Source organism: Hylobates moloch, unplaced genomic scaffold, assembly GCF_009828535.3.
Source record: "Hylobates moloch isolate HMO894 unplaced genomic scaffold, HMol_V3 SCAFFOLD_12, whole genome shotgun sequence".
Taxonomy (NCBI): domain Eukaryota; kingdom Metazoa; phylum Chordata; class Mammalia; order Primates; family Hylobatidae; genus Hylobates; species Hylobates moloch.
In genome coordinates, this window is record NW_026652287.1 from 45,014,968 (window position 1) to 45,041,556 (window position 26,589).

At 45.3% G+C, this 26,589-nt stretch overlaps 3 protein-coding genes across 8 annotated transcripts in view; 2 read left to right on the plus strand and 1 right to left on the minus strand.

Annotated features, from left to right (window-relative positions):
* Positions 1–26,589, plus strand: part of LOC116478506 (zinc finger protein 136) — a 370,760-nt gene that overhangs the window by 147,342 nt on the left and 196,829 nt on the right. The gene's annotated exons all lie outside the window — the stretch shown is intronic.
* Positions 1–26,589, plus strand: part of ZNF844 (zinc finger protein 844) — a 149,184-nt gene that overhangs the window by 29,464 nt on the left and 93,131 nt on the right.
* Positions 1,502–24,788, minus strand: LOC116478505 (zinc finger protein 433). Of its 6 annotated transcripts, XM_032169784.2 has the most exons (5): positions 24,631–24,788; positions 5,339–5,552; positions 5,044–5,104; positions 2,663–3,424; positions 1,502–2,073 (listed from the first exon to the last, which is right to left on the minus strand). In XM_032169784.2, exons 1-5 carry the CDS (start codon positions 24,631–24,633, stop codon positions 1,845–1,847), a joined length of 1,269 nt encoding a protein of 422 aa, XP_032025675.2. In that variant the 5' UTR covers positions 24,634–24,788; the 3' UTR covers positions 1,502–1,844. The 6 variants fall into 6 exon arrangements, with proteins under 6 accessions (XP_032025675.2, XP_032025673.1, XP_058281443.1 ...); XM_032169782.2 differs by having other exon boundaries at positions 1,502–3,424; positions 5,339–5,465; XM_058425460.1 differs by having other exon boundaries at positions 1,502–3,424; positions 5,339–5,474.

A 26,589-nucleotide genomic window follows, 5' to 3' on the forward strand; every position in this document is an offset into this window, starting at 1 on the left:
ACTGCACCTGACCCACATTTCTTTATAATAGTGAATTTCTTTATAATTGTGAATTCCAGTATGCTTTGGAGAAAAGGGTTTTTTGTTTGTTTGTTTTGAGAAGGAGTCTCGCTCTGTCGCCCAGGCTGGAGCGCAGTTGCGTGATCTTGGTTCACTGCAAGCTCCGCATCCCAGGTTCATGCCATTCTCCTGCCTCAGCCTCCCGAATAGCTGGGACTACAGGTGCCCGCCACCATGCCTGGCTAATTTTTTTGTATTTTTTTAGTAGAGATGGGATTTCACCGTGTTAGCCAGCATGGTCTTGATCTCATGACCTGGTGATTCGCCTGTCTCGGCCTCCCAAAGTGTTGGGATTACAGGCATGAGCCACCGTGCCCACCCCAGAAAAGGGTCTTGAAATGTATCTTCCCTTGCTGCAGAAGCTATTTTGAAGTGCCATATTTTTCATTAAGCATTAAGTAGAGAACATCAGGATAATTAGTAGGATCATCAATATTACATGAAACATTAGATTGCTGAATGAATTGCATAATTTAACTAGAAGCACCTTATTCTCAAGTAGAAAAGTTGTTTGGAGAATTCAATCATCTGTTATTTGTTCATAAATATTCCCCCAAGGGCTCTGACCTCTCCCTCCAGTGTGAGCCTAATTCCTAAAACTGAATATATTTGCTGCTGCCTGTTTCACAAACACACATGGATGGGTCAGATGTGTCTCCTTTTCCTCAACCTTATATGAAGGAGGGAGCATCTGAGCACAGCACAGAAATGATCCAAACCAAACTACTGTAAAGTGTAAAGAGAGCAGCATGGCTTTTCCAAACAGGACAGCATCACAAACCCTCCCAAGGATACAAGGAGAGCAGTTAGAACAGAAGGAAAGGTGACCTGAAGACTGTTAGGACTGGTGAAAATGATTCATTGAAAATCTAAGAAAGAACTCTTGTCTTTGGAGCCCTGTGCCCATTTCTCTGGAGTGTGTGTTTTCCTGAATGGCCATTCCCAGCTTTTCACTTGAATAAACTCTTCACAACTCAGTCCTACATTTTTGCATGACATGAGGTTGACAGGACACACACCCAATACCCATGGACTGTATGCTCCCTGCCACCACCTTCCTTGTCCCTCCTGGCTTATGCAAATGTCCAGGATCCAACCCTTCACTCTGAATCCCCCTAACTCCCTGACTGGACCCAGTCATGCTGGATCCCTCAGCAGACCCATACAACTTAGAAACTCTCTGCCCTGTCCCCCAAACCTGGCTTGACTCTCATGCCCTCCCCCAGGCACCTTTACCCTCAGCTTGAACTGGCCTCAGCCATGACTTGAACTTTACCCTGCGTTCCTTCATGCTCCCTCCCCAGTCCACACAAGGATGCCCCTCCACACCTACCTCCCTCAGGTGCCACCGCCCCCAGCAGTCCTGGACCTAAGGACATCACCATGTCTCTGGCATTGCATCCGGGGAGCCCTCACCTTTTCCCACCTCTCCCTGGCCTTTAAACTCATTGCTGCTGTGGGACCCAGATGACCATTTTGTTCCAGTAGCCCCCTGCCCACCCATTCTCCCTCTGTGACTTCTCTGCCCTGCCCAGCAGATGCCATTGTATCCCAGCCACGGATTTCTCAACTGTCATTACCACCAACTGGAAGTCTTGTTATTTATTTAATTTTTATAATAGAGTCTCACCATGTTGCCCAGGCTGGTCTTGAACTCCTGGGCTTAAGCAGTCCTCCCACCTCAGCCTCCTAAAGCCTGGGGTTATGGGGTGCCTATGCAGTGAGTCCTTCCATGCACTTGAAGTTGTGAAGAACATCTAAAGACTTTACCACATTGCTTACATTTATAGGGTTTCTCTCCAGTGTGAGTGAGTCCTTCCATGCCTTCGAAGGTTTGAGGGACATCCAAAAGCTTTCCCACATTGCTTACATTTGTACGGTGTCTCTCCAGTGTGAGTCCTTCCATGCATTTGAAGTCGCGAGGCACATCCAAAAGACTTCCCACATTGCTTACATTCATAGGGTTTCTCTCCAGTGTGAGTCCTTCCATGATATCGAAAGGAACTCGAACAACTGAAGGATCTGCCACACTGCTTGCATTCATTAGGTTTTCCCTCCAGTGTGAGTCCTTTCATGTCTATGAAATAAACTGGGCAAACTGAATGCTTTCCCACAACCCTTACATTCATATGGCTTCTCTTCTCTGTGCATCCTTTCATGTATTTGAAAGAAAGAGAAAGTACTAAATGGTTTTCCACATTCCTTACATGCATAGGGTTTCTCTCCCGTGTGAGTCCTACCATGTGCTTGAAGGATTGAGGCAGATCTGAAGGCCTTCCCACATTGCTTACACTCATAAGGTTTCTCTCCAGTGTGAGTCCTTTCATGATATCGGAAGGAACTGGAAGAATTAAAGGCTTTACCACATTGGTTGCATTTATAGGGTTTCTCTCCAGTGTGAGTTTTTTCATGTGTTTGAAGTGACCTGGGAGAATAAAAGGCTTTCCCACATATCTTACATTTATGAGATGTCTCTCCAGTGTGCATTCCCAGGTGGTTTTGAAAGCTGGTAAGATAAGATAATACTTTCCCACAATGTTTACATTCATAGGGTTTTTTCCTAGAGTGGGTTCTTTGATGTCTACGAGCAGAACTGGGACACTTGAATGCTTTTCCACATTCCTTACATTCATATGGCTTCTCCCCCGTGTGAGTTCTTTCATGTATTTGAAAAGAATGGGAAGAGCTGAGGGCTTTCCCACACTGTTTACATTCATATGGCTTCTCCCCAGTGTGAGTTCTTTTATGAGCATGAAGGCGTGTGGAACTACAGAATGCTTTCCCACACTCATTACATTTATAAGGCTTCTCCCCAGTGTGAGTTCTTTCATGTACTCGAAGGCTACTAGAATGACTAAAGGCTTTACCACACTGTTTACATTCATATGGTTTCTCTCCAGTGTGAGTTCGTTTGTGGATAAGATACAAACTGAGAAACATCAAGGCTTTCCCACAAAATTTACACTTATAAGGTCCATCTCCACTGTGCATTATCCTGTGTCTTTGAAGGCTTGAATGGGAAATAAATGTTTTTCTGCATTCCTCACAAACATAGAGTTTCCTTCCACTATGAGCCCTTTCATGTGTCTGAACAGAGGAGAGACAGTTGAAAGGTTTTTTACAGTATTTACATTTATGTGGTTTCTGTCCATATTCTTGATACTCATATGCTTTGTGTCCATTGTCATCTCTGATGCGCCTATTAAGAGATGAATAAGCACTGCCTGCTTCTCCATACACACTGCTTTCGCATGATTTTACTCCAGTAGTTGTTTTCTTCTTCAGCATGTCATCTGGAACCTGGGTCAAAATTTCTCCATGCTGATGACCTTCTTTACTTTCAAAGAGTCTCTCTCCCACAATTCTGTGAACAATGAGAAGTACATTATAATGGGTTTGCTTATCAGTGATTTTATATTCATTCACAAGTATTGCACTTGCATTTTTTCGAGATGGAGTCTCAATCGCTTGCCCAGGCTGGAGTGTAGTGGTGCGAACTTGGCTCACTGCAACTTCTGCCTCCTGAGTTCAAACAATTTTCCTGCCTCAGCCTCCTAAGTAGCTGGGACTATAGGCGCACACCACCACACCCAGCTAATTTTTTGTATTTTAGTAGAGACGGGGTTTCACTATGTTGCCCAACATGGTCTTGAACTCCTGAGCTCAAGTGATCCACCCACCTCAGCCTCCCAAAGTGCTGAGATTACACTAATTTTTGTATTTTTAGTAGAGACAGGGTTTCACCATGTTGGCCAGACTGGTCTTGAACTCTTGACCTCTGGTGATCCACCCGCCTCGGCTTCCCAAAATGCTGGGATTACAGGCGTGAGCCACCGTGCCTGGCCTGCACATCCATTTTTAACATCATCCAGCAAATTGTAGGCTTTCTGCCCTGTCTGAATTGTTTGAATATGAATGGACCACAAGCTCTACAAGATGGCCCAGCCATATCTATTATCAGAAAAGATGATAGAAGGCTTCTGAATACTGTTTTTTGTTTTGTTTTTTTGAGATAGAGACTCATTCTGTCACCTAGGCTGGAATGCAGTGGGGCAAACTTGGCGCACTGCAACCTCCCCCTCCTGGGTTCAAGCGATTCTCCTGCCTCAGCCTCCAGGGTAGCTGGGATAACAGGTGTCCACCACGATGCCTGGCTAATTTTTATATTTTTAGTAGAGATGGGGTTTCACTATGTTGGCCAGGCTGCTCTTGAACTCCTGACCTCAAGTGATCTGCCCTCCTCGGCCTTCCAAAGTGCTGGGATTACAGGCGTGAGCCACCGCGCCTGGCCTCTCTGAATACTATTTTAAAGTAAACTATTTTACAAATACTAAATATCTGTTTTTTTTTGTTTGTTTTTTTTTTTTGAGATGGAGTCTTGCTCTGTTGCCCAGGCTGGAGTGCAGTGGCACGATCTCGGCTCACTGCAAGCTCCGCCTCCCGGGTTCACGCCATTCTCCTGCCTCAGCCTCCTGCGTAGCTGGGACTACAGGTGCTCGCCATCACGCCCGGCTAATTTTTTGTATTTTTAGTAGAGACAGGGTTTCACCATGTTAGCCAGGATGGTCTCGATCTCCTGACCTTGTGATCCGCCCGCCTCGGCCTCCCAAAGTGCTGGGATTACAGGCTTGGGCCACCGCGCCCGGCCAAATATCTGTCTTTTTAAATTTGTTTTTGGGTCAGGGTCTCACACTTTTGCCCAGGCTGGAGTGCAGTGATGCCATCATGGCTTAGTATGGCCTTAAACTCCTGGGCTCAAGTGATCCTCCAGCCTGAACCTCCCAAAGGGCTGAAATATTGGCCTGAGCCATTGTGTCAAGCCTACATCACACTTCAATATGTGTTTAGAGGAAATTTTCTAAGAATAAATAGATTGAAATTGTGCTTATTTCTTTTGTTTCCTTTTTTTTTTTTTTTTTAACATTTTCTCCCATTCTAAGATTTTCTAGAGAGACACATCTTTGTCTTGTGAGTGCAAGTTACCTTAGGTTTCTCCTTAGATTTTTGTACTCTACATATATGTTCTGGGCTTTCCATTTTTTCCCTACAACACAGAACAAGGAAAATAATCTTGAATTAGTATAAAATTATTTTAAAAATTACTTGATTCTATGTTCATGGTACACTGCAAGCATGCTTCCTTTATTTATCAAATATTCCCTGTCCACATTGTAAATCACTCAACAGCATACATGAGCTAAAAATACTTGTTCTCAGAAAAAAAAAAAAAAATACTTGTTGTCTCATTTACTGAAGGAAGTAATATTGTCACCCTTACCTATAGAGGCCAGGTTCTTGAAGGTTTCTTGCATCACATCTCTATAGAGATTTTTCTGGGAAGGATCCAGCAAAGCCCACTCCTCTTGGGTGAAGGTCACAGCCACATCCTCAAAGGCCACTGAATCCTGAAATATCTCACATGTATAGAGGAGGATGGATAAGACTAACAGCACTGGAAGCCTATACTCTATTCCCAAGAAGTTTCCATGATGCTGTGGACTCAAAACAATTATTCCATGACCATCAGACCTCATACTCTCTGTCTACACTCAGTTTCTTCCATAAAGTAATTCTGAGGCTACAATTGAACCATGTGGTAAAGCAACAGTAGAATAGGAAAATGTGTATTTTTGGTAAATCCAGAAAGGTGTGCTGCCTGGGCTGCCCCTAATGTTTGTTTGTAAAGTGGGAGTACAGCACCTGCCATAACAAAGTCTTCCAAAGTCCTGTGCAGAAAAAGTTAACATTAGCAGTCCTGAGGCTGCATATCCTTGAAAAAAATGCCTATCAACAAAGTTTAACCTTTGATGTTATCTAGAAAGTGAATTTTGTTCTGAGTACTGCAGCAGAAACAAAACCCAAAAAACTGGGTTTTACAAGGGGTCTTATCAGTCTAAATGATGAGTCATAAATAACTAAAACAAAAACTCATGAGCTCTACACTCATGAGCTCATGTCACTGCACTCCAGCCTGGGCAACAGAGTGAGACTCGGTCTCAAAAAAATAAAATTAGCCAGGCGTGGTGGCGCATGCCTATAATCCCAGCTACCCGGGAGGCTGAGGCAGGAGAATTGTGGGAATCCTAGAGGCAGAGGCTACAGTAAGCCAAGATCACACCACCACACTCCAGCCTGGGTGACAGAGCAAGTTTCCATCTTAAAAAAAAAAAAAAAAAATTCCAGGCACCTAGTCTCAACAAAAAGGCAAATATTTATCAAACTTTTAAAAACTTTTGTGGCCAGGCATGGTGGCTCACACCTGTAACCCCACCACTTTGGAAGGCTGAGGCAGGAGGATCACCTGAGCCTAGGAGTTGGTGACCGGCCTGGCCAACATGGTGAAACACCGCCTCTACTAAAAATACAAAAATTAGCCAGGCGTGGTGGTGCGCACCTGTAATTCCGCTACTTGGGAGGCTGGGGCAGGAGAATCAGTTGAACCTAGGAGTTGGAGGTTGCAGTGAGCTGAGATTGTGATACTGCACTCCAGCTTGGGCAACAGCAAGACTCCATCTCACAAAAACCACTTTTGTGCATGAGATGACACCATCAACAGAGGAAAAAGGGACTCCTTGTGCTCTGTTTAAAGGATAATAAATGGCTCAGCTTCTATGGGAACAGTAAAAAATTGAAAACTGAAACCTGAAGACATATTTGAAAGCCACTCTTCACAAAATCAAAGAGCTGGATCAATCCACATGTCCACTGATGGCTGCATGCATAATGAAAATATGCTAGGCATATATATACATTGACATATTAATCTTATAACATCTTGTCTCATGAACAATCACAAAACTTCAGGATGCTATGGTAATTGCAAAAAGCTAATCACAAAAAGAAAATTATAGTATAATTCACCTTAGATGAGTTATGTAGTGTTGTGCAACTATACACTTAAAACTGCTTAAGCTGGTAAAATTGAAGTTTATTATTTTACAATAATTAAAAATAATAAATCACAGTACCAAGTAAAAAAAAACCTAATTGATATTGATTAAAAGATGGGCATAGGCCAGGTATGGTGGCTCACACCTGTAATCTTAGCACTTTGGGAGTCCGAGGTGGGTGGATGACTTGAGGTCAGGGGTTCAAGACCAGCCTGGCCAAAATGGTGAAATCCTATCTCTACTAAAAATATAAAAATTAGCCGGGCATGATGGCACATTCCTGTAATCCCAGTTACTCAAGAGGCTGAGGCAGGAGAATCGCTTGAACCTGGGCAGCAGAGGCTGCAGTGAGCCAAGATTGTGCCACTGCACTCCAGCCAGGGCAAGACAGCAAGACTCTGTCTCAAAAAAAAAAAAAAAAAGCAAAAGTATTTGAATGGCATTTCTCCAATACATAGAAATCACCAATAAGTATATGAAGTGGTGCTCAACATCAGGAGTCAACAGGCATAAGTATTTCATACAGTGTAGTTTCAGGTGGTTATTGAGCACTTTCTCTCAAAAGTATTCATAAAATAATAAAATTTTAAATATAGCCATTTATTAAAGTAAAACATGGTAATTTAAGTACTGCAGCTGTTTCAAGTGTATCATGAGAAACACATAATTGAAGATGTCCTTTCGAGAGAGGAGTGAGTGTTTTGTAATGTAGTGAGGAAAGCAGAAATTTAGGGATTGTCATTCCTAAGAAGAGCTGGCCGAGCACGGTCGCTCATGCCTGTAATCCCAGCACTTTGGGAAGCAGAGGTGGCCAGATCACCTGAGGTCAGGAGTTTGAGACCAGACTGACTAACATGGTGAAACCCTGTCTCTACTAAAAACACAAAAATTAGCTGGGTGTAGTGATGGGCGCCTATAATACCAGCTACTTGGGAGGCTGAGGCAGGAGAATCGCTTGAACCAGGGAGGCGGAGGTTGCTGTGAGCCGAGATTGCGCCACTGCACTCCAGCCTGGGCGACAGAGCGAGACTCTGTCTCAAAAACAACAACAACAACAAAAAAAACAGCACTAAGCTACAGGGGTCTTAAGGACTCCTGCCTTACTTTTTTTATTTTTCTTTTTGAGACGGAGTAGTCTCACTCTGCCACCCAGGCTGGAGAGCAGTAGTGTAATCTTGGCTCACTGCAACCTCTGCCTCCTGGGTTCAAGCAATTCTCCTGCCTCAGCTTCCCAAGTAGCGGGATTACAGGCGCCCACCACTATACCCAGCTAATTTTTTTGTATTTTTAGTAGAGATGGGGGTTTCACCATGTTGGCCAAGCTGGTCTTGAACTGACCTCGTGATTCACCCACCTTGGCCTCCCAAAGTGCTGGGATTACAGCTGTGAGCCACCACACCCAGCCAGGACTCCTTCTTTGACCAAACTTGAGCTCACAGCCCTCTTCTTGTCTAGGCTTTGGCCTTCTTCTGCAGAGCCCAGTTACAGCAAAAAGCCTTTTAAGACAGTTCACAGAGAATCCCCCCCACCAAAACTTAGTATTTCCAATCAAGTTCAATTTCCCTCACTCATGATAATTCATCAACTTTCTCTTCCCTAACTGCTGACACCTCACCAAGTTCCATCCTTTCCCTCACCTTGCCCTGTAATATAGGAGGGAGATTAAACTTAGGGAGACAGCCTATTACGTGTCGTGAGAACTGTAATATAATATACAGAACTGTAGTCTCACTCCATATTATAGTTCTCATGACACATACTACAATTGTGCAGAATAAAGCCTTCCTTGATATTTTAAACACATTTTCAATACAATCTCTCTTTACAAGGGATAGGGACTTAGGCTGGAGACTCTGCTTCAGGAGTCTAGAATGCATAGGGGATAAAAGGCTCTCTCCCTGTGGGGAGACAGCTGAGAATACCTCTCACTCACAAAACCAAAACCCCAGGACAGATTTCTCTCCTGAAGACCACTCCCTGCTGTTACCCCATAAACTTAGTAAGATAGGGGACTGTGGGTGCGCTATTTCCCAGACAGGGTACTAGGGTAGAGCTTACCTCCTGCAGTGATGATGCAGGATGCCTGGCGGTACTGGCTGCCAATTCAACCATCACACTGTGATAGAGACTCAGGTGTTGGGAACAGTCCCCCAAATCTGGCCATAAACTGGCCCCAAAACTGGCCATAAACAAAATCTCTGCAGCACTGTGACATGTTTGTGATGGCCATGACGCCTACACTGAAGGTTGTTGGTTTACCAGAATGAGGGCAGGGAACACCTGGCCCACCCAGGGAAGAAAACAGCTTAAAGGTGTTCCTAAACCACAAACAATAGCGTAAGTGATCTGTGCCTTAAGGACATGTTCCTGCTGCAGATAACTAGCCAGAGCCCATCCCTTTGTTTTGGCCCATCCCTTTGTTTACTGAAAGGAATACTTTTAGATAATCTATAATCTACAGAAACAATGCTTATCACTGGCTTGCTGTCAATAAATATGTGGGTAAATTTCTGTTCGTGGCTCTCAGCTCTGAAGGCTGTCAGCCCCCTGATTTGCCACTCCGCACTCTATATTTCTCTGTGTGTGTCTTTAATTCCTCTAGTGCTGCTAGGTTAGGGTCTCCACGACCAAGCTGGTCTTGGCAAGTGGTGTCCGTATGTGGGGCTTGAACCTGGGTCAAAGGGTCACCGGAGTAATGGTTGGAGAACGTGGAACTAAGCTGAAAGACACCTGAGTACTCTAAAGCAATGCGCGTGGTGAGTAAGAAGGGGAGCTCGGAAGCATCAGGGTAACAATGGGACAAGTGTGGGCTCTGGTTCATTCCATCTTGGAACCTTTTCACACTGATGATGAGGAGGAAGGAGAGTATAACGAAGTAACAGAAGAGATGACAGAGCAGGTTTGTTTGCCAGCTAAAGCTAAAGCGGCAAAGGAGGAACAGTCCATCCCTACCCTTCTGCACCCCCTCCTTATTTTTTCTTTTTTTTTTTTTTTTTGTTTTTTTTTTTTTTTTTGAGACGGAGTCTCGCTCGGTCGCCCAGGCTGGAGTGCAGTGGTGCAATCTCGGCTCACTGCAAGCTCCGCCTCCCGGGTTCACGCCATTCTCCTGCCTCAGCCTCTCCGAGTAGCTGGGACTACAGGCGCCCGCCACCACGCCCGGCTAATTTTTTGTATTTTTAGTAGAGACGGGGTTTCACCCTGGTCTCGATCTCCTGACCTCGTGATCCGCCCGCCTCGGCCTCCCAAAGTGCTGGGATTACAAGCGTGAGCCACCGCGCCCGGCCTACCCCCTCCTTATTTTGAAGAAAAAGAGTGGCCTGACCCACCAGATCTTTCTTTTCTGAAGGACACTGGGTGAAAAGTAATTTCCCCAATGACTGTTGGAGCAGTACCTCAAGCAACAGTTCTATTCAGAAAGGAATTCAGCAAGCTAGACAAGAGGGTTATATAGAGGCTTGGCAGTTCCGTTAGGATATACCCCCCAGATCAACAGGAAAATATTATAGCTACATTTGAGCCTTTTCCTTTTAAATTTGGGAAATGCCATAAGGGGCCTGTCCCGGGCCCCATTCCAAACCAAGGCATTTCCGGCTGAGGCCATTCCCTCACCCCTGTACAATATCTATCCCCCACCACAGCCAGTAGTGCCACAGTAGATTTATGCTGCACAAAAGCTGTGAGTCTTCTGCCTGGGGAACCCCTGCAAAAAGTTCCAACAGGGGTCTGTCGACACTTGCCAGTGGGGACAATCGGATTACTTCTAGATAGATCTCGTTTAAATTTAAAAGGAGTGCAAGTACATGCAGGAGTCACTGATTCAGATTACAATGGGAAATTCAAATTGTTATAGCTACTTCTGTTCCCTGGAAAGCAGAGCCAGGAAAGCACAACTCCTGATTGTGCCATATGTGGAAATGGGGAAAAGTGAAATTAAACGAACAGGAGGATTTGGAAGCACAAATCTACAAGGCAAAGCAGCTTACTGGGTGAATCAAATTACTGATAAATGTCCTACCTGTGAAATAACTATTCAGGGAAATAAATTTAAAGGTTTGATAGATACAAGAGTGGACATTTCAATCATTTCTCCACACCACTGGCTGTCCACATGGCCAATTCAACCCACTCAATTTAACACAGTTGGAGTTGGTAAAGCCCCTGAAGTATATCAAAGTAGTTATATTTTGCATTATGAAGGGCCCGATGGACAACCTGGGACTATTCAACCAATTGCAACTTCTGTACCTATAAATTTATGGGGGAGAGATTTACTACAACAATGGGGAGCACAAGTTCTAATTCCAGAGCAATTATATAGCCCTCAAAGTCAACATATGCATGAAATGGGGTATGTCCCTGGGATGGGACTAGGAAAAAATTTGCAGGGTTTGAAGGAACTGCTCCAAGCAGAAAGACAAAGTTCCCACCAAGGTTTAGGATATCATTTTTGATGGTGGCCATTGTTAAGCCTCCAGAACCTATACCTTTAAAATTGTTAACAGATAAGCCAATTTGGATAGAACAATGGCCACGAAGTAAAGAGAAACTGGAGGCTTTAGAGGACTGAGTTACTGAACAATTAGAAAACGGACACATAGCTCCAACATTTCCCCCTTGGAATTCTCCAGTTTTCATAATTAAGAAAAAATCGGGTAAATGGAGAATGTTAACTGACTTAAGAGCCATTAATTCAGTTATATAACCTATGGGGACATTACAGCCAGGACTGCCTTCTCCTGCAGATTCCAAAAAATTGGCCTTTAATAGTCATAGATTTAAAAGACTTTCTTTACTATCCCCTTAGCTGAGCAAGACTGTGAACAGTTTGCATTTACAATTCCTGCAGTAAACAACCTGCAGCGTGCTAAGCGTTTCATTGGAAAGTTGTTGCCACAAGGCATGTTAAACAGTCCAACAATTTGCCAGACCTATCCACTGAAAACATTAAATGACCAGCTGGGCGTGGTGGCTCACGCCTGTAATCCCAGCACTTTCGGAGGCTGAGGAGGGTGGATCACAAGGTCAGGAGATCGAGACCATCCTGGCTAACACGGTGAAACCCTGTCTCTACTAAAAATACAAAAAACTAGCCAGGCGAGGTGGCAGGTGCCTGTAGTCCCAGCTACGTGGGAGGCTGAGGCAGGAGAATGGCGTGAACCCCGGGGGGCGGAGCCTGCAGTGAGCCGAGATCGCGCCACTGCACTCCAGCCTGGGTGAAAGAGCGAGACTCCGTCTCAAAAAAAAAAAAGAAAACATTAAATGACTTTCAAAAATTACTAGGGGATATCAACTGGATACAACCTGCTATGAGTAATCTATTTTCTATCCTTAGAGGAGATCCTAGTCTCACTAGCCCTCGGCAATTAACTAAAGAAGCTAAGGCAGAGGTACAGCTGATTGAAAAACAAGTCCATAAAGCTCAAATAAATAGAATAGATCCAGGGAAGACTCTAGATTTGCTAATTTTTTCAACTCAGCATTCACCTACTGGTGTTATTGTCCAAGAGCAGGACTTAGTAGAATGGCTTTTTCTGCCACATACTAACTCACAGACTCTAACTCCTTATCTGGATCAAATCGCTACTATGATAGGAAATGGGAGAACTTGGATTGTTAAATTACATGAATATGATCCTGGAAAAATTATTGTCCCTCTCACAAAGACACAAATACAGCAAGCTTTTATAAACAGTCTTACTTGGCAAATCCACGAGCTGACTTTGTGGGTATTCTTGATAATCATTTTGCTAAAAGAAAACTATTTTGCCAGGCGCGGTGGCTCATGCTTGTAATCCCAGCACTTTGGGAGGCCGAGGCAGGCAGATCATGAGGTCAGGAGATCGAGACCATGGTGAAACCCCGTCTCTACTAAAAAATACAAAAAAAAAAATTAGCAGGCCGGGCGCGGTGGCTCACGCCTGTAATCCCAGCACTTTGGGAGGCCGAGGCGGGCGGATCACGAGGTCAGAAGATCGAGACCATCCTGGCTAACACGGTGAAACCCCGTCTCTACTAAAAATACAAAAAATTAGCCGGGCGTGGTGGTGGGCGCCTGTAGTCCCAGCTACGCAGGAGGCTGAGGCAGGAGAATGGCGTGAACCCCGGGGGGCGGAGCCTGCAGTGAGCCGAGATCGCGCCACTGCACTCCAGCCTGGGTGAAAGAGCGAGACTCCGTCTAAAAAAAAAAAAAAAAGAAAACTATTTCAATTTTTGAAATTAACTAATTGGATTCTCCCTAAAATAACTAAATTTAAACCAACTGAAGGTGCTGACAATGTCTTCACAGATGGCTCTAGTAATGGCAAAGCTTCTTATTCCAGCTCAAAAGGTAAAGATTTTCAGAAGCCCTGTACTTCAGCTCAAAAAGCAGAGCTTTTAGCTGTAATTGAGGTATTGACTGCTTTTGATATGCCTATTAATGTGATTTCTGATTCTTCATATGTGGTTCATTCCACACTATTAATTGAAAATGCTCAGTTACGATTTCATACAGATGAACAACTGATGACTTTATTTAACCAATTGCAAACAGCAGTTAGGAGTAGAATGCACCCTTTTTACATCACTCACACTAGGGCTCATACACCTCTTCCAGGACCTTTAACTGAAGGGAATCAAATGGCTGATGGTCTAGTTGCTACTACAATATCTAATGCCAGACACTTTCACAATTTAACCCATGTTAATGCCTCTGGTCTCAAATGCAGATACAGCATTACCTGGAAAGAAGCTAAAGCTATTATTCAGTGATGCCCAACTTGCCAAATGGTGCATTCCTCATCTTTTACAGGAGTTAATCCTCAAGGATTGGAACCTAATTCTCTTTGGCAAATGGATGTCACACATGTTCCCTCGTTTGGGAGACTAGCTTATGTACATGTATGTGTGGACACCTTTTCTAACTTTGTCTGGGCCACATGCCAATCAGGAGAGTCTTCTGCCTGTGTTAAATGTCACCTTTTGCAGTGTTTTGCGGTGATAGGCATTCCAGCTTCTATTAAAACAGATAATCCCCCAGGCTATGCTAGCCAAGCTCTAGCTACATTTTTCTCCATCTCGAATATTAAACACATTACTGGCATCCCATATAATTCTCAAGGATGAGCTGTAGTGGAAAGAATGAATCTGTCCCTGAAACAGCAGTTGCAAAAGCAAAAACAGGAGAAACAGGGACTACGGGACACCCCATATGCAACTGAATCTAGAATTATTTAAATTTTTTGAGCCTGCCTAAAGGCCAGATGCTATCAGCAGCTGAACAGCATCTACAGAAACCAGCTGCAAAGACAGAAGCAGAACAACTGGTTTGGTGAAGAGATCCAATAACAAAAAGTTGGGAAATAGGTAAAATAATAACTTGGGGTAGAGGTTATGCTTGTGTTTCTCCAGGACCAAATCAATAGCCAATCTGGGTGCCATCGAGATATCTAAAGCCTTACTATGAGCCAGATACCCAGGAAGAGGTTTTGGGAGGATCCCAAAGACTCCCTGGTTGCAGCCATGTCAAGACTGACGCTGAGGAGGACTCCAACTGTCACGAGCAACACCTGTCAAACACAGCCACCTATCTGGGGACAGATCAAGAAGCTGTCACAGATGGCAGAAGAAAACCTGAGGAAAGCGGAACAACCAGTCACAATGAATAATTTAATGACAGCTGTGATAGCAGTGATCACCATTGCCATGAGTATTCCTTCAACAAGGGCTGACACAGAGAACAATTACACTTATTGGGCATATTTATCAATCTTGGCTGGCAATAATGCCTGGATGTAATCACTCTATGACACAGTTACACACGCCTTCTGGTCTTAGTATTTACCATAATAATCTGCTCCTATAATTGAGGCATACTGCCCTCAAAAACCTATTTGTAAACAGGATTGGACCTGGTCAGAAAAAATGAACGTACTTGTTTGGGAAGATTGCATTGCAGAACAGGCAGAGGTGCTGTACAATGATTCCTATGGAAATATTATTGATTGGTCCCCTAAGGGGATGTTTAGCTTCAATTGCAACTCTCAATCTGTGTGCCACAGCCACACTATGTTCAGCTGGTCTGAACAAAATGGTCAGATGGTAGAAATGATAAGAAGTACAGCAAGAGTTCCTATTATCTGGAAACATGGTGGTATAGTGGCACCTCAACCTCAAATGATATGGCCCGCTGTAGAAGCTAAACATAAGGATTTGTGGAAACTATTATTAATGGCTCTTAATAAGATCAAAATTTGGGAAAGGATAAAAAAGCATCTAGAAGGACACTCTAGAAACTTGCATATTGCAAAATTAAAAGAACAAATGTTTAAAGCATCCCAGGCACACCTGACCTTAATGCCAGGAACTGGAGTGTTTGAAGGAGCTGCAGATGGATTAGCAGCTATTAACCCATTAAAATAGATAAAAACACTTGGAAGCTCTGTGATTTCAATGATGATTGTGCTTTTAATCTGTGTTGTCTTTGTATAGTCTGCAGATGCAGATCCCGACTCCTGTGAGATGTAGTTCACCATGATAAAGCCGCCTTTGCTTTTACTGTCTTGCAAAAACAAAAAGGGGGAACATGTTGGGGACAGGCTTCCAAATCTGGCTATAAACAAAAACTCTGCAGCACTGTGACATGTTCATGATGGCTATGATGCCCATGCTGAAGGTTTTTGGTTTACCAGAATGAGGGCAAGGAACACCTGGCCCACCCAGGGCAGAAAACCACTTAAAGGTGTTCCTAAACCACAAACAATAGCATGAGTGATCTGGGCCTTAAGGACATGTTCCTGCTGCAGATAACTAGCCAGAGCCCATCCCTTTGTTTCCCGTTAAGGAATACTTTTAGTTAATCTATAATCTACAGAAACAATGCTTATCACTGGCTTGCTGTCAATAAATATGTGGGTAAATCTCTGTTCATGGCTGTCAGCTCTGAAGGCTGTCAGCCCCCCGATTTGCCACTCCACACTCTGTATTTCTCTGTGTGTGTCTTTAATTCCTCTAGTGCCACTGGGTTAGGGTCTCCATGATCAAGCTGGTCTCGGCACTTAGGCTTCAGTTGATATATGTCAGGACCAGGTATAGAATTTGCATGTCTTTCTTCCATTTGGTGAATTCTCTTGCAATTTCTTTTTTTTAAGCCTATAGCAACCAGTATTCCCAGGAATTCTGCAAACCATGTACTAACCTGGCCTGAACCTGCTTAGCTACTAAGATCAGTTGCATTCAGAGTGGCATGATCATATACTCTCATCTTTTTTTGTTTTTTTCAATTTTGTTTTTTTGAGACAGGGTCTCACTCTGTCAGTCTGGAGTAAAGTGGCATGATCATATTTCACTGTGGCTTCAACCACCTGGGCTCAAGTGATCCTCCTGCCACAGCCTCCCCAGTATCTGGGAGTGAAGTACCATAGGAAGAACTGTGACCTAAGAAAAAAAAAGTGGGACCCGTGTAGATTATGTGGCTCAATGTTATGGTCAAATGACTACTGCTGTAAAAAACAAAATCCATTAATCAAGAAAGTGAACTACCATTCCACGGAAGGTTCGTTACTAAGTAAAAATAAAATAAGATATAAAAATATCACATATCTGATATCAACTGCATAAAAAAATGTAAAAATAAAATATACTGATAGGGATGCATACCCAGGTTGTGAAACTATGAAGAAAATAAGAAAACAATAATTATCATTCGCAATACTGGCTCCATCAATATTTTGGTTCACTATGAAATTGTTTTATGTGTTTTGACCATATGTAATATTTTAGTTTCTAGAGTGGAAACTCTGTGCAGAAATAACTATCAGTGCATATGGAAATACCAGCAATGACCCGCTGAATATAATTTTTAAAAAGACAACATAGCCTATTAAAACAAATTTGTATTACAATTAATTTTCTTTTTAAAAATGTTTTTATTGGCCAGGCGCGGTGGCTCACGCCTGTAATCCCAGTACTTTGGGAGGCCGAGGTGGGCGGATCACGAGGTCAGGAGATCGAGACCATCCTGGCTGACACGGTGAAACCCCATCTCTACTAAAAATACAAAAAAATTAGCTGGATGTGGTGGCGGGCGCCTGTAATCCCAGCTACTTGGGAGGCTGAGGCAGGAGAATGGCGTGAACCTGGGAGGCAGAGCTTGCAGTGAGCTGAGATCGAGCCACTGCACTCCAGCCTGGGCAACAGTGTGAGACTCTGTCTCAAAAAAAAAAAAATGTTTTTACTATTTTTGTTTTGTTTAGAGACAGGTTCTTGCTCTGTCACCCATGCTACAGTGCAGGGGCATGATGACAGCTCACCATAGTCTTGACTTCCCAGGCTCAAGCTATTCCTCCCTTCCTGAGTAGATAATAATACAGGTTCCTGCCACCACACATGGTGAATTTCTTAATTTTTGTCAAGATGGGGTCTCTTTATGTTGCCCAGGCTGGTCTCAAACTCCCGGGCTCAAGCCATTCTCCCACCTCAGCCTCCAAAAGCAATTAATTTTCTTGAAGTCCCAAAAAGTCTCAGAAAGGATATAAAATGATTATTATGCAAGAAGTACCCATGGAAAGATATCAATGGAAAATGTAATAAATGTAAAGATGTCATATGTCCTTAAACACACACTGATTATCACTGTAATGTAATCTCTCTGAAATACATCTAGTATTTTATTATATTCCATGAAATGCACAAGCAGGTTTGTTTTTTCATTGAAATTAAGAAAAACTATTTCTAAACACTGAAATAGAAGACAATGACTAAGAATAGCCAGGATAAGCTGGGCGCAGTAGCTCACACCTGTAATCCCAGCACTTTCGGAGGCAGAAGTGGGCGGATCACCTGAGGTCAGGAGTTCAAGACCAGCCTGGCCAACATGGTGAAACTCCTCTCTACTAAAAATACAAAAATTAGCCTGGCATGGTGGCATGTGCCTGTAGTCCCAGCTACTTGGGCGGTTGAGGCAGGGAGAACTACTTGAACCCAGAAGGCGGAGGTTGCAGTGAGCCGAGATTGCACCACTGTACTCTAGCCTCGGTGACAGAGCAAGACTCTGTCTCAAAAAAAAAAAGAAAAAAAAAAAGAATAGCCAGGATGTTGTATAAAATATGACTAAGGGATGTTGTGACATAAATGTTTGCATTTTCCCACTCCAAATCATACAGTGACACCCTAACCTGTAATACGATGGAATTAAGATGGTATCTCTGAAAAATCATTAGAAGATTAGAGCATGAGAATAGATCCCTCATGAATGGGATTAATACTCTTATGAGACAAAGGATAGCTTGTTTCCTCTCTCTCTATCATGTGAAAAAATAAAAAAATAGCTGGCCAGGCGCAGTGGCTCACGCATGTAATCCCAGCACTTTGGGAGCCTGAGGTGGGTGGATCACGAGATCAGGAGTTCGAGACCAGCCTGGCCAAGATAGTGAAACCCTGTCTCTACTAAAAAATACAAAAAATTAGCCAGACATGGTAGCAGGCACCTGTAATCCCAACTACTTGGGAGGCTGAGGGAGGAGAATTGCTTGAACCCGGGAGGCTGAGGTTGCAGTGAGCCGAGATCAGCCCACTGCACTCCAGCCTGGGCCACAGAGCAAAACCTGTCTCAAAAAAAAAAAAAAAATAGCCATCTGCAAACCAGGAAGCAGGCTCTTACCAGGCACCAGATCTGTCAGCACCTTGAACATGGACTTCACAACTTCCAGACTTCCAGAACTGTCAGAAAGAAATATTTATTCTTTTTTCTTTTTTTTTGAGACGGAGTCTCACTCCCAGGACGGAGTGCAGTGGCATGATCTCGGCTTACTGCAACCTCTGCCTCCCAGGTTGAAGTGATCCTCCTACCTCAGCCTCCTGAGTAGCTTGGACTACAGGTGCGCACCACCATGCCCAGCTCATTTTTTGTATTTTTAGTAGAGCCGGGGTTTCACCATGTTGGCTAGGATGGTCTCAATCTCTTGACCTCGTGATCCGCCTGCCTAAGCCTCCCAAAGTGCTGGGATTACAGGCGTGAGCCACCACACCCAGCCTAGAAATGTTTATTCTTTAAGTCACCCGGGTCTATGGGAATTTGATATAAAAGCCCAAGATGACTAAGATAGACAAGCACTAGCCCTAGAATACATCACAGCTTTGAGATCTATACTAATAAAGAGAAAATGATATTAACAGAGAGATGGAAATATAGACCAATGGAGAGGGTCCATAGGTACAAAAACACAGAAAGAATGAGTAAGACTAAGAATTGGTCGGGCGCGGTGGCTCACGCCTGTAATCCCAGCACTTTGGGAGGCCGAGGTGGGCGGATCACGAGGTCAGGAGATTGAGACCAACCTGGTTAACACGGTGAAACCCCGTCTCTACTAAAAATACAAAAAATTAGCTGGGCGCAGTGGCGGGCGCCTGTAGTCCCAGCTACTCGGGGGGCTGAGGCAGGAGAATGGCGTGAACCCGGGAGGCGGAGCTTGCAGTGAGCCAAGATTGCGCCACTGCACTCCAGGCTGGGCGAAAGAGCGAGACCCCGTCTCAAAAAAAAAAAAAAGACTAAGAATTTGTGAGCACAACAGATTGACTATAGTAAAAAATAATATATTGTACATTTTGAAATAACTAAAAGATCTGGGCATACTGGCTTATGCCTGTAATCCCAGCACTTTTGGAGGTGGAGGCAGGAGGATTACTTGAGCTCAGGAGTTTGAGACAAGCCTGAGCAACATGGTGAAACCCCGTCTCTATGAAAAATACAAAAATTAGCTGGGTGTGGTGGAACACACCTGTAGTCCTAGCTATTTGGGAAGCTGAAGCAGGAGGATCACTTGAACCTGGGAGGTAGAGGTTGCAGTGGTGTGGTTGGCTCACGCCTGTAATCCCAGCACTTTGGGAGGCTGAGGTGGGCGGATCACAAGGTCAAGAGATTTGAGGCCATTCTGGCCAACATGGTGAAACCCAGTCTCTACTAAAAATACAAAAATTAGCTGGGTGTGATAGTGCGTGTCTGTAGTCCTAAGCTACTTGGGAGGCTGAGGCAGGAGATTCGCTTGAACCCAGGAGGCAGAGGTTGCAGTGAGCCGAGATCGCACCACTGCACTCCAGCTTGTTGACAGAGTGAGACTCCATCTCAAAAAAAAAAAAGACACAGCAACTGACCAACATTCATGTTAAAATATATATCAAGCCAGGCACAGTGGCTCACACCTGTAATCCCAGCACTTTAGGATGCCAAGGGGGGCGGATCACTTGAGGTCAGGAATTCAAGATCAGCCTAGCCAGCATGGCAAAATCCCTTCTCAACTAAAAAAAAATACAAAAATTAGCTGGGCATGGTGACAGGCACCAGCTACTCGGGAGGCTGAGGCACAAGAACCGCTTGGACCCAGGAGGCGGAGGTTGCAGTAAGCCAAGATTGTGCCACTGCACTCCAGCCTAGGCAACATAGTGAGACTCTGTCTAATAAATAAATAAATAAAGGAATATCAAAAAACAAAACAGACTCTTTGTGGAAATAAGACACGAAATTTGGGCAATACTGGAAGACCTCATCCCTACAAAAAATAATTAGCTGGGCAGAGTGGCATGCACCTGTGGTCCCAGCTACTCGGGACGATCAAGTAGGATGATTGCTTGAGCCCAGGAGTTCAAGGCTGCAGTGAGCTGTGATTACACCAGTACACTCCAGCCTGGGTGACAGCAAGACCCTTTTTGGAAAAAAAAAAAGTCCTCCATCCTGCAAAGAAGAAGAACTGATTTATTTTTTATTTTTTTTGAGACGGAGTTTCACTATTGCCCAGACTGGAGTGCAGTGGCGCGATCTCGGCTCACTGCAACCTCTGCCTCCTGGGTTCAACCAATTCTCCTGCCTCAGCCTCCCAAGTAGCTGGGACTACAGATGTGTGCCACCATGCCCAGCTAATTTTTTGTATTTTTAGTAGAGACAGGGTTTCACCATGTTGGCCAGGATGGTCTCAATCTCCTGACCTGGTGATCTGCACGCCTCGGCCTCCCAAAGTGTTGGGATTACAGGCGTGAGCCACCACGCCCGGCCAGAACTGATATTTTGGGTACTCTTTGTAATTCACCAATCTATCTACCATACTTTCTTGTGGAAATTATTTCATTTTTCTCCAGTTATAATAGTAAACTTTCCCTATTTTTCTCCAGTAGCATTCCTAAAACTAGTCCCTATAACGCCACTGGAAATCACCCACAACAAAAGGATACACCTGGCTGGGCGCGGTGGCTCACGCTTGTAATCCCAGCACTTTGGGAGGCCGAGGCGGGCAGATCACGAGGTCAGGAGATCGAGACCACGGTGAAACCCTGTCTCTACTAAAACTATAAAAAAAAAAAAATCAGCCGGGCGTGGTGGCGGGCGCCTGTAGTCCCAGCTACTCAGAGAGGCTGAGGCAGGAGAATGGCGTGAACCCGGGAGGCGGAGCTTGCAGTGAGCCGAGATCGCGCCACTGCACTCCAGCCTGGGCGGCAGAGCGAGACTCCGCCTCAAAAAAAAAAAAAAAAAAAAAAAAGGATACACCTGAGAAATGTACTACACTGCCCGTAGAGAAGAAAAAAACATATTAAGAAATGGAATAGAAGACTAAATAGCGATTTTTTTTTTTTTTTTTTTTTTTTGAGATGGAGACTCGCTCTGTAGCGCAGGCTGGAGTACAGTGGCGTGATGTCAGCTCACTGCAGCCTCTACCTCCCAGGTTCAAGGGATTCTCGTGTCTCAGTCTCCCGAGTAGCTGGGATTACAGGCGTGCACCACTACACCCAGCTAACTTTTGTATTTTTAGTAGAGACAGGGTTTCATCATGTTGGCCAGGTTGGTCTTGAACTCCTGACCTCAGGTGATCCACCTGCCTTGGCCTCTCAAAGTGCTGGGATTACAGGTGTGAGCCACCACATCCAGCCATTTTTCTGAAATCTACCTCTTTCTGGCCTGTGTGTAAAATTTTCTTATTTTGCAAGCTCTAGTGAAAAATGCAATTTACAATTAATAAAAAACCTGAAGCTGCAATAAGTGAACAATTATTTACAAAAAGACAAACCCACAGAGAGGCAGTGCTGACTGGAACAGTGACGTTTGACTCAAGTGCCAGCACAGGCCATCCTATCACATGGGACATTTCTCTATGCCCACCCTGCTCACTGAAGTGCTGAATGACTATTTTCCAGCAACACTGCACTGTGCCCCTGTGTGCCCCAAGTGCATTTCCTTTTTTTTTTTTTCCTCTCTTGAGACAGAGTCTCACTCACTTGCCCAGGCTGGAGTGCAGTGGTGCGATCTCCACTCATTGCAGAATCCACCTCCCAGGTCCAAGCAATTCTTGGGCCTCAGCCTCTGGAGTAGCTGGGACTACAGGTGTGTGCCACCACACCTGGCTAATTTCTTTTGTATTTCTAGTAGAGCCAAGGTTTCACCATATTGGCCAGGCTGGTCTCAAACTCCTGGCCTCAAGTGATCTACCCACCTCAACCTCCCAAAGTGTTGGGATTATAGGCATGAGCCACTGCACCTGGCCAGTGCATTTTCATTTATGAGGCTGAGGCAGGAGAATGGCATGAACCTGGGAGGTGGAGCTTGCAGTGAGTGGAGATCGTGTCACTATACTCCAGCCTGGGCAACAGAGCAAGACTCCATCTCAAAAACACGAAACAAAACAAAAACAAAAACAAAAAAACAAAAAACGGGCCGGGCGCGGTGGCTCACACCTGTAATCCCAGCACTTTGGGAGGCCAAGGAGGGTGGATCACGAGGTCAGGAGATCAAGACCATCCTGGCTAACACGGTGAAACCCTGCCTCTACTAAAAATACAAAAAATTAGCCAGGCGTGATGACGGGCTCCTGTAGTCCCAGCTACTCAGGAGGCTGAGTCAGGAGAATGGCGTGAACCCGGGAGGCGGAGCTTGCAGTGAGCAGAGATCGTGCCACTGCACTCCAACCTGGGCGACAAAACAAGACTCTGTCTCCAAAAAAACAAACAAACAAAAACAAATAGTTGATATTACAAATTGAAGAAGGAGAGTTGGTGTCTGGAAATTTTAGAAACGAACTGAAATTTTAGCATTGTACTGCAAGCTCTCCAGAGGTAGGCCAGGGTCACAGGGTGGAGGGTTTGAGATCTCGCTTCCCATATATTTGGAAAATGCAGAGAAGTACCAGTCAACTGGGGAGTGTTGAAAATTTTGAATAAGAAGTAATTAAACTTAACTGCCTATAGTACTCTAAGATCTTGGCCAAGAACATGGAAATCAAATTCAAATGCTATTCATATAAAGTACTAACTTACGTGACAGACAGTTATGTGGCCTGAGAAAACAATAACAAGTTACTAATTTATTGGGAAATGAAATATGGGCTTAACCAGGTACAATTGGTTGAGTAACCTCTGATTATACAACCAAAAATTTTCCGCTGTATGGTCTGTGAAAATAAGTAATTCAAAAATTTAAGCTTTTGGAACTCTAAATTATCTTGAAGTTTAAAGTAATGTGATTCTGGAATTGAGTCACCTGACAGACACTGGAAAGAGCCAGCTGGAACCCTCCCACACCTGACTACAGATTAACCATCAGACAGGCTTCACTATACCTGGACAGGCCTCATTATACCTGCTTCCCTTAGGAGTTTACACATAGCCACTGACCCACCTTCATGGTAAAGCAGACATCAGCCCACAGACTCTCTGTGACAATAAGAAACCAAATTACAAACAAGACCTAAGGCCATGCAAGGCAAGAGGTAAGTAAAATCTTAGAATTCATAACATCTAAAGAAACAGGTCTTTTGTTTTGGGTGGGATGAAATCACATGACAGATACCAGACCCTCTTCACTTAAGCATTCCTTCCTACCACCTCGAAATTTTAGACAAAGCTTCACACTCTCCACCAACGGCCACCTACACAATCCCTCAACCACCTGCACCTTCTAATCCCCCTTCCACAGGTCCTGCCCTTTCTGCCAAAGGAACTTACACCTTCCAGGCATTGATGCATGATTTTCCTGCAATTCCTGTCTCCCTGAAATGAATAAAACCAAACTGTCTTGAGCCGCCTCGGGACCACTTACTCCAGGCTCCCTGGGGGTGTGTTTTCCACAGCCGAGGGCTCTCCTATTGGGCTCTGAATAAACTTCTTTAAGTTATTTTACACAGTTTGGCATTTTCCGTTAACAAATTACAAGCCAGGACTGGGTGTTTATCATTCAGGAATCTCAAAGGAACTCTTTAATTAACATATTTTTTAAAAATCCTATTCTGAGAAGCAAAACTCTAATTGTTAACGTGTCTCAGTTTAATTTTTAGGAGGAGAAAGGAGCCACTGGGGACCCCACAGCCCACCCTCCTCCTACGCAACCTCCCATACCCGAGGCGGGATCCCCCATGACCCTCGCGTAGTCCCCGCACAATCTGGGGAGACGAGGGGCAGCGGGCGCGGAGCTGCCCAGAGAGGGCTCTGGGAACTGGGTGACGGTCACCGCGCAGAGACGGGACGAGACGCCCGGGTCCCAGCTGCCGGCCCAGCCCCACCGTGGGGCCAAGGGGACCAAGGGCCGAGCTGTCCCACGGGGAATCGGGTCCCAGACCCCAGAGTCGCCGCGGGGAGGCCCGGGTCCCACAACAGCCGGTTCCGGCCGGTTCCGGCCGGTTCCAACCAGCTCCTCCCCCGTCTCGGGACCCCTGGCCCGCACGCTCACCATTTCTTGTCTTTCAGGTGACTCCCACGACCAGTGCGGGTCACCGCACAGGCGGCAGAAGCTATGGCAGAGGCACGTGAACCCTCTCGGAGGGGAACGCCAGGCTCACAACTTCAGCTCGCCGCCTGGAGCCAGGGACTGAGCAGAGCAGGGCCTTCGCCCTCCCCGATGGACGCTTTGGCAGGCCCCGCCCCGTGCCCCTGATTGGACGAAGCGCCGGGCCCCGCCCCCTAAGCTGTGAGTGGACAGTAGAAGCTCTTGGTAACGGGGCTCTGAGAACCGGTTTGACGGGATCCAGCGATAGATTCTTTAAGCCAGAGGTCTGTGACCTTTTTAGCACCAGAACCGGTTTCCTGGAAGACAGTTCTCCTACGGGGGCAGATAGTTTCGGAATGAAACTTCCACCTCAGATCAGGCATTTTATCCTCATAAGGCGAACCCGACCTGGATCCCTCGCATGCAAGGCTCACAATAGGGTTCGGGCTCCTATGACACACTAATGCCTCTGCTGATCTGACAGGAAGCATATCTCTGGCGATAATGCCCGCTGGCTCGCCCGCCAGCCGCTCACCTCCTGCTGTGCGGACTGGTTCCTTACAGGCCATAGACCGGGGGTTGGGGACCCCTGCCACAGAGTACTGTTGAATAGAAACTTTAGCTCGTCCGGCGGAGGGGTGGGGGGTAGCTCATGCCTGTAACTCTACCACTTTGGGAAGCCAAGGCAGGCAGATTGCTTGAGCCTAGGAACTATTTTTTTTTTTTTTTTTTTTTTGAGACGGAGTCTCGCTCTGTCACCCAGGCTGGAGTGCAGTAGCGCGATCTCGGCTCACTGCAAGCTCCGCCTCCCAGGTTCACGCCATTCTCCTGCCTCAGCCTCTCCGAGTAGCTGGGACTACAGGAGCCCGCCACCACGCCCGGCTAATTTTTTTGTATTTTTAGTAGAAACGGGGTTTCACCGTGGTCTCGATCTCCTGACCTCGTGATTCCCCCGCCGCGGCCTCCCAAAGTGCTGGGTTTACAAGCGTGAGCCACCGCGCCCGGCCGAGCCTAGGAACTTGAGACCAGCCTGGGTAACATAGCAAAACCCTGCCTCTACAAAAAATACAAAAATTAGTCGGGCGTGCTGGTACATGTTTGTAGTCCCAGATACTTGGAAGGCTGAGATGAGAGGATCGCCTGAGCCCAGAGAGGTCGAGGCCACAGTGAGCTGTGATTTTTACCAGCCTGGGTGTCAGAGTGAGACCCTGTCTCCGAAAAAAAAAAAAAAAAAAGACAGGGAATTGCAATGTAGTTTAATATACATAGAGCCGGCTAAATGAAAGACCAGAGTTTTATTTTTATTCAATTCTGCCTCCCTAAAAAATGGGAGGCTAGGTTTTTTTTGTTTGTTTTTTTTTTTTGAGACAGAGTCTCGCTGTCGCCCGTGCTGGAGTGCAGTGGTGCAATCTCGGCTCACTGCAACCTCCGCCTTCCGGGTTCAAGCGATTCTCGAGCCTCAGCCTCCTGAGTAGCTGGGATTACAGGCATGCGCCACCACACCCAGCTAATTTTTGTATTTTTAGTAGAGACGGGGTTTTACCATGTTGGTCAGGCTGGTCTCAAACTCCTGACCTCATGATCCGCCCGCCTCGGCCTCCCAAAGTGCTGGGATTACAGGCATGAGCCGCCGCACCCGGCCAAGGGTAGGGTTTTAAAGATAATTTGGTGAGCAGGAGGCTGGAAAATGGGGAATGCTCATTGGTCGCGAAAAGGATGATATCATAGGGAGTCTCAGATGTCATCTTGCACTGAGTCAGTTCTTGGCTAGGGGCCACTGGAGCAGGTGAGCCAGTTTATTGGTCGGTGTGATGCCAGCAAATTTATCAGAATGAAGGGTCTCAAAAATACCTCAAACACCAATCTTAGGTCTTACAACAATAATATTATCCACAGGAGCAAGTGGGAAGGTTGGGAATCTTT

Coding starts and splice junctions, on each gene's coding strand:
- LOC116478505 (XM_032169781.2), bottom strand. Junction 5,105..5,338: donor CAAGAACCTGGCCTCTATAG/GTAAGGGTGACA, acceptor TCTGTGTTGTAG/GGAAAAAATGGAAAGCCCAG. Junction 3,425..5,043: donor AATCTAAGGAGAAACCTAAG/GTAACTTGCACT, acceptor CATTGTTCACAG/AATTGTGGGAGAGAGACTCT.